Source organism: Vigna umbellata, chromosome 8 (genome assembly GCF_029865625.1).
Source record: "Vigna umbellata cultivar VRB3 chromosome 8, Vumbellata_1.0, whole genome shotgun sequence".
Lineage (NCBI taxonomy): Eukaryota > Viridiplantae > Streptophyta > Magnoliopsida > Fabales > Fabaceae > Vigna > Vigna umbellata.
In genome coordinates this window covers 39,241,156-39,255,978 of record NC_142172.1, presented here as the reverse complement: position 1 = coordinate 39,255,978, position 14,823 = coordinate 39,241,156, and the positions used below count along the sequence as shown (strand labels likewise).

The following is a 14,823-nucleotide window of genomic DNA, read 5'->3' as shown; positions in this document are numbered from 1 at the left end:
CATTGGATAGAAATGAGAAAGTAGAGCCGTATATAAAGATAAAAGACCCATTAATTCATTGTCTTAAGGTTTTGGGTAAAGAGTGGTGTCGATCCTTGTATAGTTGGCTCCAATGTTATTAGTGTTTGTGTTTTTTTAAAAAAATATTATACATAAGATAACATGCTTTTTTTAATGAAAATATTATACTTAACATCTTGATGTTACACAGTTGATCATTTGAAAATTTTAGCTTTGTTAATATTCTATTTTGCATAGGGATGCAAAAAGATTAACAAATGGGCACGTGGTAAGACGACGTTTTTTTTATAAATTCAATAATATTGTACATAAATATAGATCAAAACTAAATATGATTATTTAAATATATCGAACTATAGGGTTAATCTTTCAATGCAATAACTTTGCCTAGTATATTCTTCTTAGTCAAGTCAATCCATAGTTGATCAAATTTTATTTTAAAAACAAGTGAAAGTATATTCGAATGGTCTCTTAAGGTTAAGTTCAACTTATTCAATAATCTCTATATTCCTGGCCATGTAGGGATTGCAAGTAAAAGTAATAAATCCAACATGGCTAAAAATTGTCATTCCATCAAAATACAAGTGATAAACCTTCATTCGTGTGGATCCAACATGTTTTTTTAGTGTTAGGACTTTAAGTGTGAATCTAAGTCTTATGTTGAGTAAAAATGAAAAAGTAGAGTATCATATAAGGTTGAAGATTCATTAACTATTGTCTTAAGGTTTTTGGTTGAGAGTTGTGTGAAAGTGATTTTTAAGCCTAATTCAACCCAACAAAACCAGCGTGTAAGGTAAGGTTTGCACTCCACTTATATATTATAATTTGATCTTATCTTTAGTCGATGTGGGACTTCCAACATAATCCCTTATGTAGTTGAACTTATATCTCATTGAGCTCATACTTCATTAGTAATATGTATATTTCTGGTGAATCTTCTCTTTGATAAACCCGACAGTGAGTTAATTAACCCATTGCCTATATTACAACTTATACAACTACTTCGTTAAATGCTTGCCTTAATGATTGAATTCCATTGTCTATCTCATTTTCGATATCATAGATATAAAACTGTTCAAACTTTGGTACCCCTCCAAGTAGTGGTAGTAGACTTCTAATCAAATATCATGTTAACAAAAATTTAATGATCTAAAATAAGTTGTAATCAACAATAATAAATGATGACAATAAAAAAAATGGATTAAAGGGAAATAACGTCAATAATAATATTTTCTTAAGGTAATAGAAAAAAATCTTTAGGCCTGACGAAATGAAAAAGAATAGTGAAAAATAACTAATGAACTTTCATCTCATATTGAAAGGGAAATAATCATCACACTCATAACATATTACAGATACTGAAAATCAACTCACTTAACCTGTGTGTCATTATTTAAAGAAGGGATAGTTCTAAAATTTCAAAGTAGTAATCTTTCTTGGTATTGTACTTCAAAAATTAAATAAAAAATATTATTTATTGACTTGATAGTAAGTTGTAGATAAACTAATACTATTCAAACATTGTACGTTTAACTTTTACTATTATCAATATAATAACTCAAACTCAAACATTTTTTTAATGAAAAGTTTAATAAAAAATTATTTAAGTTCTGGCAAGAAAACAATTGTTGGCACGTGTTTACAACATAAACATTTAAAAGAAAAGAAATAAATAAGAAGTATTACATATATTATTTATTTGCCAAAAGAAAAACAAAAATAATTTTTAAAATTAAAGAATTTCTGAAATTAATAGTTATATACATGATTTTATATTTTTATACATTACATATGATACGTTAAGTTTTTTAGTAATATTAGATTTGTATAATTGAATTAAAAGTTAAAGAAATTCTAAGGGCCATTGCTTCCTGCGCTCCCTTGTTTTCTTGCAGCACCTCCTTAGTCCTTAAAATATTAGTTATTCCAAATAAAAAATAGTGTTTTTCATTTTTCAATTTTAGCTCTGAATTGTGTAATTAAAAAATATTTCGGATTATACATAGGAAGGAAACGGAGGTGAAAGATTAGGAACTGCGTACAAGAGAAAAAGTTGGGTAAAACTGTTATTTCATCGTGTATATAGGGGGTGCATCAAGAAAACACGGAATTCTTGAACGAATGGTCATTATAAGAGTGGGGAGAATTATATAATTTTGGACTTCCAATAAATTTATTAAGCCCTTTTTAGCAAGAGAAAAAGATAATTATATTGTATCCATTAATTACAACAAGCAATTTTGATGAAGAGGTTTGGTACAATTATACTAACAAATTAAATAAAAGTATTATATCTCATTTTAATGGAAGTATTTTAAATAAAAAAATTAAAATTTCATTTTTTAAAAAAATTAATATCTGAAATTGAAATCTATGAATACTATTATTGTAAAAGAGTGTTCTAATTTAAAAGGTTACTTGAGTTAACCTATAAAATAGTGAACCCATCAAATTAGCTAATAGACTCATTTAAAAAATAATCGTTACTTCGTATTCTAAAAATATATATAGATTAAAGCAAATCATCTAAATAAATTAAAGGAAAAATAATTTCTTGACTTACATGAATATTTTATATCAATTCATAAACATTTCGATATTACATATAACCCACAAAAAATTTATTGAATATGTTCACATTATTAAAACACGTTTTTAATAAAAAAAAAATATTACATACATTATTGTTTTACTTGAATTTGCTATCAAGTTCTTATTTAACAACGACTCACATTAATAACTAATCCTATAATTGTTCTTTTACAACAAGTAATTGTATAAATAAATTGTCTAAAAAAATTTAAATTATTCTTTTTTAGTAGTTGGAGCTGTACACTCAGGAACTTTCCCTGTTATTTTGGGCTTGACATTAGAACACGTAGCTGTTGCCGGAGCTCCATTAAATGTGAGATCAACATTAGATATCTCTACACCCTCACATGGTACACCACTGCTACAAGCAAGAACAAGTCCTTCTTTAGTTCCCGAAGTTCCCTTGATATTCTTGATGATAACTTTACTTATCTTTATTTTCGATGGATTCTGAATCATCACAACAATAAGAGATACGATAAAAGTTAGGTTTTTAAGTCACCTCAGTGCAAGAAATGTTTTTGAACAAAAAGAATAATGTCAATGTGTACATTAATAAATAAGGAACTAAATACCTGTTTGGAGCATTGATTCCATGGACAATACTCTTGGTCTATGATAACAGGGTTCGAAACATTGTCCATGGTAATATCTTCAAATTTCATGTCTGTAACTGTAATTGTTCCTGGCTGATTAGGCCAAGTCTTAATCCTCACTCCATTGGTAGTTCCTTTCAAAGTGCAACCCTTAACTGTGACACCTTCAACAGGCTCTTCTTCCTTGTATTTGCCAAGGCTTCCAATACTAATACCATGACCAGGTCCACATGTCACATTTTGCACAAGTATTTGTCTACTACCGTCACCTAGTGAGACACAATCATCTCCAGTGGCAATCTGTGTATTAAGAACATTCACACCGGTGGATCTTCCAATGTGGATGCCATCGGTGTTGGCACTATCACCTGGAGCAGTTACTTTAAACCCATCAAATGTGAAATTGTTGCAGCCCAAAACATTGACATGAAAGTGTTTACTATCCTTGGTTGTGATTCCACGAACTATTGAATTATTGATGAAATTGAAACCCAAGTTCTGTTGACATTTCATAAAAGAATATAAAAAATAATGAATTTAATTTTTATAAATGCACAAGTCGTGTTATATTTTATTTGATTTTTGATAATAATACTTATTTACCATGCCAAGCAATTTGCATTTGACTTGTTTTGAACAGTCATTCTGTTTCCAAGCATATGAACCTTGACCATCAAAAACTCCATTACCAGATATGGTTAAGGAGTTAACATAGCCGATCCTAAGCAATTGATCACCTCCAACGTCCTCTGGCTTTACAGGTGCTTTAATTGTGCCGTCAACTTGAATTTCAATAGGAGCCTTGCAAGGACCTTTTACATCTACATGAGTCATTTGATATGTTCCACTTGGAATCACTATTTTAACCGCAGATGTGGATGCACATGCTTCAGCCCAAGCACTTGTAAGAGCCTAGTCAATATAAAAATAATACATTATTGAAACACATTGTAATAGTAACCAAAAAATCTATGACTTGCGATGAAATGTGTTTTTTTTCTCATCAAAACAATAGCATATCTTTCTTGTTCAATCTAAAATGGCATACCTTAGCTATATCTTGATTTGGTTTTCCTCCAAATTTTGATATTTCAAGAGTAGCTGATTGAACAAAAATAAAATTAATGGTAGAAAAAAATAAAAGTAATAGAATCACAGAGAACTTCATATTTTTTTTTGTTTTCGATTATTTCACACTCTCACTTGTGTGTTGAATGATTTAATTTTCGAACTACGTAACTTTATTTATAGTCACCTAGAAAGGATTAAAGACCATTAATATTATATGCAACTTGAATGCAAATTATCATCCACATGTGTATTTTTCCTTTTTTAGTTGTTAGTATATATTTAGGATACACTTAGTCACCTAAAAAGAATTAAAGACCATTAATATTACATGCAACTTGATGCAAATTATTATCCACATGTGTATTTTCCCTTTTTTTTAGTTGTTAGTATATATTTAGAATGCATTTATTTACTATTAACTTTACACCACCTATTACCATCCTATTCTTATATTCTCCCTATAAAGTATATATCAATGTGGGAAAAATAATGTAATTTAGGTAATATGTTTGATTGAGTCAAGTATTTTAAATTCATTACATAGTTTAGTTATCAGAATTAAATTCTTAAAACTCTTTCTATTTAGATAAGTTTTTTTTAAAACTTTAATATTATATTTAATTTAAAATATTAATTTAATTAATTAATATAATAAAAAATATATTCCACTAAAATTAGTAAATTCATTATTATAATTATCTAATTAAATTATATTATTATAAAACTTGAATCATTTAAATAATATAAGTATTAAAAAAATTAAAATATACACTATTATACGTATAAATTTATCATTATAAAATTAATTAATTAATGAATTAATTAATTATATATATAACATATATTTGGATAAGTGTCACCACAAAAATTTATAAAATTGTTTTTTTCTTAGTTTGTAAATGATATCTCAAATTGGAAAAGAAAAATTATTAAGAAAAAATTACTAGTTTTCAACACCCAATTTTGTACGAGTAAATAAAATTTATCACAAAAATAAATATAAAATTTTTAACCCATAGTCCAACGAGTCAAAATAATCTCGTACATTTTTACTTTCTCACCATTTTTTTCTTATCACACCCACTTTTCACATCACCCTCCAAATAACCATTTTTTTTTTCATTTACTATTACATTTTTAATATATTTATTTATTTTTTTCTCTCCTAACTTTTCTAATTTTTTCACTTACTTTTTTTTATTATATTTTATTTCACCTACTTTCTCCACCAACTTTTTATATTATTTCTTTCACTTATTTTTCACATTAACTTTTACTATTTACTATATTTTATTTCACCTATTTTCTCCACCAATTTTTTATATTATTTCTTTCATTTATTTTCCACAATAACTTTTTCTTTTATTTTTTTTTATATTTTATTTTACATAATTTCTCCACCCACTTTTTATATTATTTCTTTCACTTCTTTTCCACATTAACTTTTACTATTTACTGTATTTTATTTCACCTACTTTCTCCACCAACTTTTTATATTATTTCTTTCATTTATTTTTCACATTAACTTTTACTATTTACTATATTTTATTTCAGCTAATTTATCCACCCACTTTTATATTATTTCTTTCACTTATTTTTCACGTTAACTTTTACTATTTACTATATTTTATTTCACCTAATTTCTCGACCCACTTTTTATATTATTTCTCTCACTTATTTTCCACATTAACTTTTATTATTTACTATATTTTATTTCACCTAATTTCTTCACCCACTTTTAATATTATTTCTTTTACTTATTTTCCACATTAACTTTTTCATTTTTTCAACTCATTTTTTAAAATTATATTACATTCAACCCTTTCTCTAATCATAACTCTACAAATACTGACATTCTCTTCACTTCATTTTTACACACAATCACACAACATCCTTCTCTTCTCTCTCGTACTACATATATTTCCACACATTTCTTCTCTCCCCTACTATCATTCTTCTACACACACCACATATCTTCACATACACATAAAATAGTAAACCCATCAAATGAGCTAATATACTCATTCAAAAAATAATCGTTACTTCGTATTCTAATAATATATAGATTAAAGCAAATCATCTAAATAAATTAAAGGAAAAATAATTTCTTGACTTACATGAATATTTTATATCAATTCATAAACATTTCGATATTACATATAACCCATAAAAAATTTATTGAATATGTTCACATTATTATAACACGTTTTTAATAAAAAAAATATTACATACATTATTGTTTTACTTGAATTTGCTATCAAGTCCTTATTTAACAACGATTTACATTAATAACTAATCCTATAATTGTTCTTTTACAACAAGTAATTGTATAAATAAATTGTCTAAAAAAATTTAAATTATTCTTTTTTAGTAGTTGGAGCTGTACACTCAGGAACTTTCCCTGTTATTTTGGGCTTGACATTAGAACACGTAGCTGTTGCCGGAACTCCATTAAATGTGAGATCAACATTAGATATCTCTACACCCTCACATGGTACACCACTGCTACAAGCAAGAACAAGTCCTTCTTTAGTTCCCGAAGTTCCCTTGATATTCTTGATGATAACTTTACTTATCTTTATTTTCGATGGATTCTGAATCATCACAACAATAAGAGATACGATAAAAGTTAGGTTTTTAAGTCACTTCAGTGCAAGAAATGTTTTTGAACAAAAAGAATAATGTCAATGTGTACATTAATAAATAAGGAACTAAATACCTGTTTGGAGCATTGATTCCATGGACAATACTCTTGGTCTATGATAACAGGGTTCGAAACATTGTCCATGGTAATATCTTCAAATTTCATGTCTGTAACTGTAATTGTTCCTGGCTGATTAGGCCAAGTCTTAATCCTCACTCCATTGGTAGTTCCTTTCAAAGTGCAACCCTTAACTGTGACACCTTCAACAGGCTCTTCTTCCTTGTATTTGCCAAGGCTTCCAATACTAATACCATGACCAGGTCCACATGTCACATTTTGCACAAGTATTTGTCTACTACCGTCACCTAGTGAGACACAATCATCTCCAGTGGCAATCTGTGTATTAAGAACATTCACACCGGTGGATCTTCCAATGTGGATGCCATCGGTGTTGGCACTATCACCTGGAGCAGTTACTTTAAACCCATCAAATGTGAAATTGTTGCAGCCCAAAACATTGACATGAAAGTGTTTACTATCCTTGGTTGTGATTCCACGAACTATTGAATTGTTGATGAAATTGAAACCCAAATTCTGTTGACATTTGATAAAAGAATATAAAAAATAATGAAATTTAATTTTTTATAAATGCACAAGTCGTGTAATATTTTATTTGATTTTTTATAATAATACTTATTTACCATGCCAAGCAATTTGCATTTGAATTGTTTTGAACAGTCATTCTGTTTCCAAGCATATGAACCTTGACCATCAAAAACTCCATTACCAGATATGGTTAAGGAATTAACATAGCCGATCTTAAGCAATTGATCACCTCCAACGTCCTCTGGCTTTACAGGTGCTTTAATTGTGCCGTCAACTTGAATTTCAATAGGAGCCTTGCAAGGACCTTTTACATCTACATGAGTCATTTGATATGTTCCACTTGGAATCACTATTTTAACAGCAGTTGTGGATGCACATGCTTCAGCCCAAGCACTTGTAAGAGCCTAGTCAATATAAAAATAATACATTAGTGAAACACATTGTAATAGTAATTTTGATATTTCAAGAGTAACTGATTGAACTAAAATAAAATTAATGTGTTCTTTTTCAAGACTTGCAGTGAAATGTGTTCTTTTTGTCATCAAAACAATACCATATATTTCTTGTTCAATCTAAAATGGCATACCTTAGCTATATCTTGATTTGGTTTTCCTCCAAATTTTGATATTTCAAGAGTAACTGATTGAACTAAAATAAAATTAATGGTAGAAAAAGATAAAAGTAATATAATCATAGAGAAGTTCATATTTTTTTTTTCTTGTTTTTGATTGTTCTACACTTTTACTTGTGTGTTGAGTGATTTAATTTTCAAACTACATAACTTTATTTATAGTCACCTAGAATGAATTAAAGACCATTAATATTATAAGCAACTTGAATGCAAATTATCATCCACATGTGTATTTTCTTTTTTTAGTTGTTAGTATATATTTAGGATGCACTTATTTAGTATTAACTTTACACCACCTATTATCATCCTATTTTTATATTCCTCGTGTAAGCGATCAATGTTGAAAAAATAATTTAAAAGTAATATGTTTTGATTGAGTCAGATGTTTTAAATTCATGACATAGTTTAGTTACGAGAATGAAATTTCTAATGCTCGTTTTATTTAGATAAAATTGTATTAAAATTTTAATAATATATTTAATTGAAAAATATTAATTGAATTATTTAGCATAATAAAAGTTTTATTCCATTAAAATTAGTAAACTCATTATTATAATAATCTAATTAAATTATATTATAATAAAAATTGAACCATTTATGTAAGAACCCAGAAAATAGCCTCTTAAGAGTAAATATATGTATTAAAGTAATGAGACTGAGCATTTGTGTTAAAATAAGCAAACAGTATAAATAGAAATTTACAACACTCGGTTCATTATCTAAATACTTTCTATCTCTCTAAAAACACTATTCTCTACTCTTCCTCTCCCTTCTCTCTAGATTTTCTCACGGGAGGTTCATATGTTCGACGATCAGGAGGCACCTAAGTGATCCTGGCGTCAAGAGCTTCCTGTTTTACCATTTGGTTTAGCGTTTAGAACTGGTAAGTCTCATTCTCTGGTTTTTAGTGATTTCGGGTTTAGCTGCATGCAAGGAACAATTTTGTTTGCATGTGTTCCGCATTTTCCTTCTTCCATTTCTGTCTCCATTCTTGGTCCTTTGGTTGGTCTCTTCTCACCAATCGGTGAATTATAGGTGTTCTTAGGATTTCTGGAGGTGTAAGAAAATTCCTGAAGGTTGTAGAAGTTGTTCGGTTCGGTTAGAGGTAAGGGAAGCTAGTTAATTTAATTTATTGTTATGCGGCTGATTTTGAAATTGTGAATGCTGTTTGAGGTTTGCATGTGTATGAAATTGTGTTCGGTGATGATTGGAAATGCTTCGATGGATTGTTAATGTCTGTGATCATGTTATTTTTAACTTATGCAGATTTATGTTACTGTGTCGAGTGAGTTGTGAGAAAGTGCAGTAGTGAAATTGGGAAATTTTGATCTGGTGTGGAATTGGCCAGTGGGGAGAGTGTAGATGTATGGTTTAGGACTTGTTAGAACCCTTAAGTCACTCAAAACTGTACCAAGAGTAAGAAATCTGATTTTAGGTACCCTTGGATAGGTGTAAAGGTGTATATGATGCATGTTTGAAGGATTATAAGTTGGGAAATTGTTTAGTTTTGGTAAAATCTAGCATGTTCATAATTTTGTAGAAGTTCTGCAGAATTATGCAGGAAAATTGAGCATTCGTTGTTGATCGCTCGGTTATGTTCAGGTACTCGGTCATTAACTAGGTTCGATCTGTTTAGAGTCTTACCTGTTTGTGACCATTCAGTCTTAGGTGGGTGACTGGTTTCTTAGTAGTGTTCGGTCTCTTGCTAGTGTTTGGTCTCACACTGGCGTTCGTTATCGTACTGGTGTTCGGTCTTAACTCGGCCTCCTATGGGCATTACCTGTTAATGATCGTTCGGTCATGCTTTAGTGATCAGTCTTACCTGAGTATTCGGTCTAAGTTCTTACTTTTCGGTCTAAGCGTTAGGTGTTTGATCTAAGCTAAGAGTGTTCGGTTGTTCTAGTTTTCGGCCCTCGAAATGTGTTCGGCTCATATTAGAGCCTCATTCGTTAAAAGACCGATCGGTCATGTTTGCATGTTATGACTGTTTTCCGTTCGGTCTTATTCATAGGCTAAGTTGATCTTTATCGTTCGGTAGTGTTCATGGGTAGTGGTGGTTTTTACTAATCGATTGACCTTACTAGGGAGCGTTCGGTTTTTAAAAAGGTTGTGATTATATTGTACTTTGAGTGTTTATTTTAGTTGTTTAAACGTATTATGTATGAGAAGTAATGTTGATATTAAAGTCTGGTACGGATTGCTAAGGTGGTTATGAAAGAGAATTCCAAGGAGGAATGTCTCAGTGTTTGGTTATCAAGGTGGTATATATTAATATGGATAGTGAAATTCATGGAGTTTATATGAAATTCTGATGATTACAATTCTCAAGTAGAGATTGGTAATGCATTGTGTGAGAATGGCAGGAGGTCCTAGCCAATAGGTTCTTGGGTGAGTTAGAATAGACTAACCTTGGGTGACAGCTAATGGTTTTCCAGTTACTACACCACCCGGGTGCACGAACGGCCTCAAGCTACATATTCATACAATCCAGATGGTTAAGTCAAGTGTTCGGTCATTCTATCTATAATGTATGGTCGTTCATTGTATGCTTTAAAGTGTTCGGTTGACATGTGCTTATGTATTTATTTAATTTGTATGATAACTGTAATCAATTAAATTACTCTAGCTTACCCTTGCTTTTATGTGATCTGTCTTTGTATGTTGTTTCTCTTTTGCGATAATTACCTTAATGGTGTGAATTTAAAGATACAGTCTTTTCAGTTGGAGGAGCTGAAGGGGGAAAGTGAAGCTTATAGCATAGGCAGTTATGTTTGTTTTTCAAGTGAAATTTTTATTCACCACATATGTTTGTAGTTTTGTTTTATCATTATGCATGTAATGTTTCATTTTAGTAGTTTTATATTATTAAATGGGTTAAATATGTTTTTAGTCCCTGAACTATCAGACGATTTTGTTTTTAGTCCCTGCTCAGAACTTTGATGGTTTTTAGTCCTTATAGTTTTGAAACTCTGAGTATTAGTCCTTAAAAATGGACGGTGTTAAGTTTTTGTGAATGTGGCAAACGGCGATGCCACGTGATCACTGATCTCTGCCTTCACTCTCTGCCACGTGGGATGTTTAACTCTTGAACTGAGGTTATTTGCTGTAGTCAGAAACACTAAGGTTTTCAAGCTCTTGTTTGGGAGCTTGCGAGAGGTAACCATGGCCGCCACAACCAACGCCGCTGCCCCGCCGCGCCAGCTCTCTCAAAAGGAAGCCGACATCCAGATGATGTTGGCAGCCGACGTTCACCTCGGCACCAAAAATTGTGATTTTCAAATGGAGTGCTACATCTTCAAGCGCCGCAACGATGGTAACTAACATTTTTATATTATCTCTATCGTTATACAATAGACAACAGCCTTGTGTTGTGGTGTGGATTTGGTATTAGGTATTTATATTATCAACCTTGGTAAGACATGGGAGAAGCTTCAACTTGCTGCTAGGGTTATCGTTGCAATTGAGAACCCTCAGGATATTATTGTGCAATCTGCTCGGCCTTATGGTCAGAGAGCGGTTCTCAAGTTTGCCCAGTACACTGGTGCTCATGCCATTGCTGGAAGGCACACTCCTGGTACCTTTACCAATACTCAATACTCAGTTCAACAGTTAAACATCCCACGTGGCAGAGAGTGAAGGCAGAGATCAGTGATCACGTGGCATCGCCGTTTGCCACATCCACAAAAACTTAACACCGTCCATTTTTAAGGATTAATACTCAGAGTTTCAAAACTATAAGGACTAAAAACCATCAAAGTTCTGAGCAGGGACTAAAAACAAAATCGTCTGATAGTTCAGGGACTAAAAACATATTTAACCCTTATTAAATTTGGGATGTTACAATTTAAATAATATAATTATTTAAAAAATTAAAATATACAATATTATACGCATAAATATATCATTATAAAAATAATTATATATATATATATATATATATATATATATATATGTTATGTAATATATTTAGAAATAAAATTATAAATATTATTATAAATATATTATATTCATTATTCAAAAACAACCAATATTAAATAAACTTAAATTTAACTGTCTAAATAAACCTTAAATTGGTGAAAAGCAAATTTTGAGAAGGGAAGTAGTTTAACTAAATTCAAAATGTTGGAGTTGTTCTTATTGGTAAACTTCTTTGTATGTTTTCAATTGCTATATATAAAAAATAGTTTAAAAAAGGAGGGTCATATTAAGTAAAGTTTGACATTTTTCACCATGTACCTACGTATGTCAGAAAATCCTGGGCCGAACAAAAGCCCACCAAAAGCCTGACACTGTGAGACATCTTTGAATTGGGTGTTGCTCCCTACACCACCCCACTTTGCTTCCTGTACCACCACATTTTTTTAAAATTCCAAAACTATCCTTTATATTTTAAAATATTTTACATCCCCACCTCTTTTCTTCAACGGATGTCAACATCCGTTGAAGAAAATATTCTTCAACGGATGTGCCACATCCGTTGAAGAAAATATTCTTCAACGGATGTGCCACATCCGTTGAGTTTTTTTTATTTTTTTTATTTTTTTTAATTTATTGTATTTTAAATTAATATATAAATATTATTTAATTTTTTTTAAATTATTACTTAATTATTTATAAATTAATTTTATTTTATTTAATAAAATAATTATTATTAATTTTAATTTATATATTATTATTTAAATAATATATAAAATATTTGTTATAAATATATTAAAACGGATTGCCACATCCGTTAACGGATGTGGCGACATCCGTTACATTTTTTCTTTTGGTTTTTAGTTTCTTTTTTAAATTTTTTTTATTTTAAATTAATGTATAAATATTATTTAATTATTTTAAAATTATTATTTAATTATTTATAAATTAATTTTATTTTATTTAATAAAATAATTATTATTAAATTTAATTTACGTATTATTATTTAAATAATAATTAAAAAATTTGTTATAAATATATTAAAACGGATGTGCCACATCCGTTAACGGATGTGGCGACATCCGTTGCCCTTTTTTGTTTTTTTGTTTTTAATTTTTTATATTTTAAATTAATATATAAATGTTATTTAATTTTTTAAAAATTATTATTTAATTATTTATAAGTTAATTTTATTTTATTTAATAAAATAATTATTATTAATTTAATGTATATATTATTATTTAAATAATAAATAAAATACTTTTTAAAAATTTATTAAACGGATGTGGGACATCCGTTAACGGATGTCAACATCCGTTGAAGGTGAAACGGATGTTGACATCCGTTTTATAAAAGGACAAATTAGGTATGGAGAGGTGCAGGGAGTGGTTGGTGGTGGTGGAGGGAGAAACTCCCCTTTGAATTTCGTAGGCTTCAGACCAGACAGAACGATAAATATAGTGGACCGGAATATTTTATTAAATGGGGCTATTACCTCTATAACCAATTAACATTGTTTGCATTTATATGTATTGGACGTTTTCATAAAAAGAATGTATACTCTTTTAAAATTCTTATTAATTTTTTATTTTAAAAACCTATGCACTTCAAAGGAAATCAATTTGTATTATACTTTATTTTAATATAAAAAAATTTCAATTTCTTTTTGTAATTTTCGACAAATATTGTGTCTTTATTGGTAAGGAGTAAGTAAAATAGGGATGATAGTTAAAATTGAGTTTTTGGTATGATAAAAATCTAAGAAAAATTACGAAAATCTTAATCAATTTGACAGGTAATTCTTTAATTTATTTCATTTGTATTTCAGTTTTATTTCAAAAGGATGTAAATGTAAAGTTTTAGGTAAAAAGAATTCAATTTTTAAAAACAAAAATGTGAACCTTTATTTTATTATTATAATAAATAGTCTCTAAATTGAATCAGTTTTATAAACATATATTTTGATTTCAAGCCGGCTTTAAAAAGTAAATCTAATTAATAATAATAACATTCTGATTTTCATAAACATTACCAAACAGAATATTAACTAAATCAACATTAGGATAACTGGCGAGATAAGATATTAGATTTGCCAAGAAAAAATAGTTAAAAACTAATGATTAACTTACCTGTGCAATAAAAAAATAATAATATATTTTTAGTTTCTAAATTTTAAAATGAAATTAAAATCTATGTTTGTATGAAACTTTCCTACAAGTTGATTTTTAAATTTTAAAAATAATAAATATAATTATTTTAATTTAGTTATGTAAATTTATTTTACGTGTGAAACGTTTTAGATTAATATTTAAATTATTTATTTTAAATTATTTATCTCGTTTGAAATATTTTAGTTTAAGTATTAGTTTCAAAAGTCATTTAATATCTAAAAATATATATTTTTAGATTAAAAAAATTATATTTATTCATTCTTAAAATTAATAGAATAAAATGTATTAAAAATTTAAATGTTGATAAATTCTAATTTTATATTCAACTTTAGATATAAAAAAGCATATGTACCCAAAAGAAAAAAATGTTTAATTTAATTTTATGAAATTGATCCGATTCTAAATTCATGTATTATTTCTATTTTAGTTTTCTGACCTGAATGCAAAATAAAAATAGAAGTAGCAATCCATGAATATTTGAATTTCAGAGTACAGGTGCGATTTAAATTAACAGAGGAGAAAAAAACACAGTGGTAAATACACAGAGTTGAATAAGAGTTTATATTAATTAAGTTG

At 28.7% G+C, this 14,823-nt stretch overlaps 3 protein-coding genes across 3 annotated transcripts; 1 reads left to right on the top strand and 2 right to left on the bottom strand.

Moving 5' to 3' along the window:
• Positions 1-2,826: 2,826 nt before the first annotated feature.
• Positions 2,827-4,398, bottom strand: LOC148194657 (polygalacturonase-like). The gene is made up of 4 exons (XM_088097508.1): positions 4,258-4,398; positions 3,813-4,121; positions 3,189-3,707; positions 2,827-3,063 (listed from the first exon to the last, which is right to left on the bottom strand). Exons 1-4 carry the CDS (start codon positions 4,375-4,377, stop codon positions 2,827-2,829), a joined length of 1,185 nt encoding a protein of 394 aa, XP_087953634.1. The 5' UTR covers positions 4,378-4,398.
• Positions 4,399-6,637: 2,239 nt separating this feature from the next.
• Positions 6,638-8,236, bottom strand: LOC124845544 (polygalacturonase-like). The gene is made up of 4 exons (XM_047322653.2): positions 8,117-8,236; positions 7,626-7,934; positions 7,000-7,518; positions 6,638-6,874 (listed from the first exon to the last, which is right to left on the bottom strand). Exons 1-4 carry the CDS (start codon positions 8,234-8,236, stop codon positions 6,638-6,640), a joined length of 1,185 nt encoding a protein of 394 aa, XP_047178609.2.
• Positions 8,237-11,258: 3,022 nt separating this feature from the next.
• Positions 11,259-11,797, top strand: LOC148194656 (small ribosomal subunit protein uS2-like). The gene is made up of 2 exons (XM_088097259.1): positions 11,259-11,474; positions 11,553-11,797. Exons 1-2 carry the CDS (start codon positions 11,324-11,326, stop codon positions 11,795-11,797), a joined length of 396 nt encoding a protein of 131 aa, XP_087953385.1. The 5' UTR covers positions 11,259-11,323.
• The last annotated feature ends 3,026 nt before the right edge of the window (positions 11,798-14,823 follow it).

Bases quoted from the DNA above. Each gene is read 5' to 3' on its own strand.
- LOC148194656 (XM_088097259.1), top strand. From the start codon at position 11,324: ATGGCCGCCACAACCAACGCCGCTGCCCCGCCGCGCCAGCTCTCTCAA. The intron at 11,475-11,552 runs GTAACTAACATT...ATTTGGTATTAG, and splicing joins CTTCAAGCGCCGCAACGATG to GTATTTATATTATCAACCTT.
- LOC124845544 (XM_047322653.2), bottom strand. From the start codon at position 8,236: ATGAACTTCTCTATGATTATATTACTTTTATCTTTTTCTACCATTAAT. The intron at 7,935-8,116 runs GTATGCCATTTT...TATATTGACTAG, and splicing joins CAAATCAAGATATAGCTAAG to GCTCTTACAAGTGCTTGGGC. The intron at 7,519-7,625 runs GTAAATAAGTAT...AAATGTCAACAG, and splicing joins AATGCAAATTGCTTGGCATG to AATTTGGGTTTCAATTTCAT.
- LOC148194657 (XM_088097508.1), bottom strand. From the start codon at position 4,377: ATGAAGTTCTCTGTGATTCTATTACTTTTATTTTTTTCTACCATTAAT. The intron at 4,122-4,257 runs GTATGCCATTTT...TATATTGACTAG, and splicing joins CAAATCAAGATATAGCTAAG to GCTCTTACAAGTGCTTGGGC. The intron at 3,064-3,188 runs GTATTTAGTTCC...GTGATGATTCAG, and splicing joins GGAATCAATGCTCCAAACAG to AATCCATCGAAAATAAAGAT.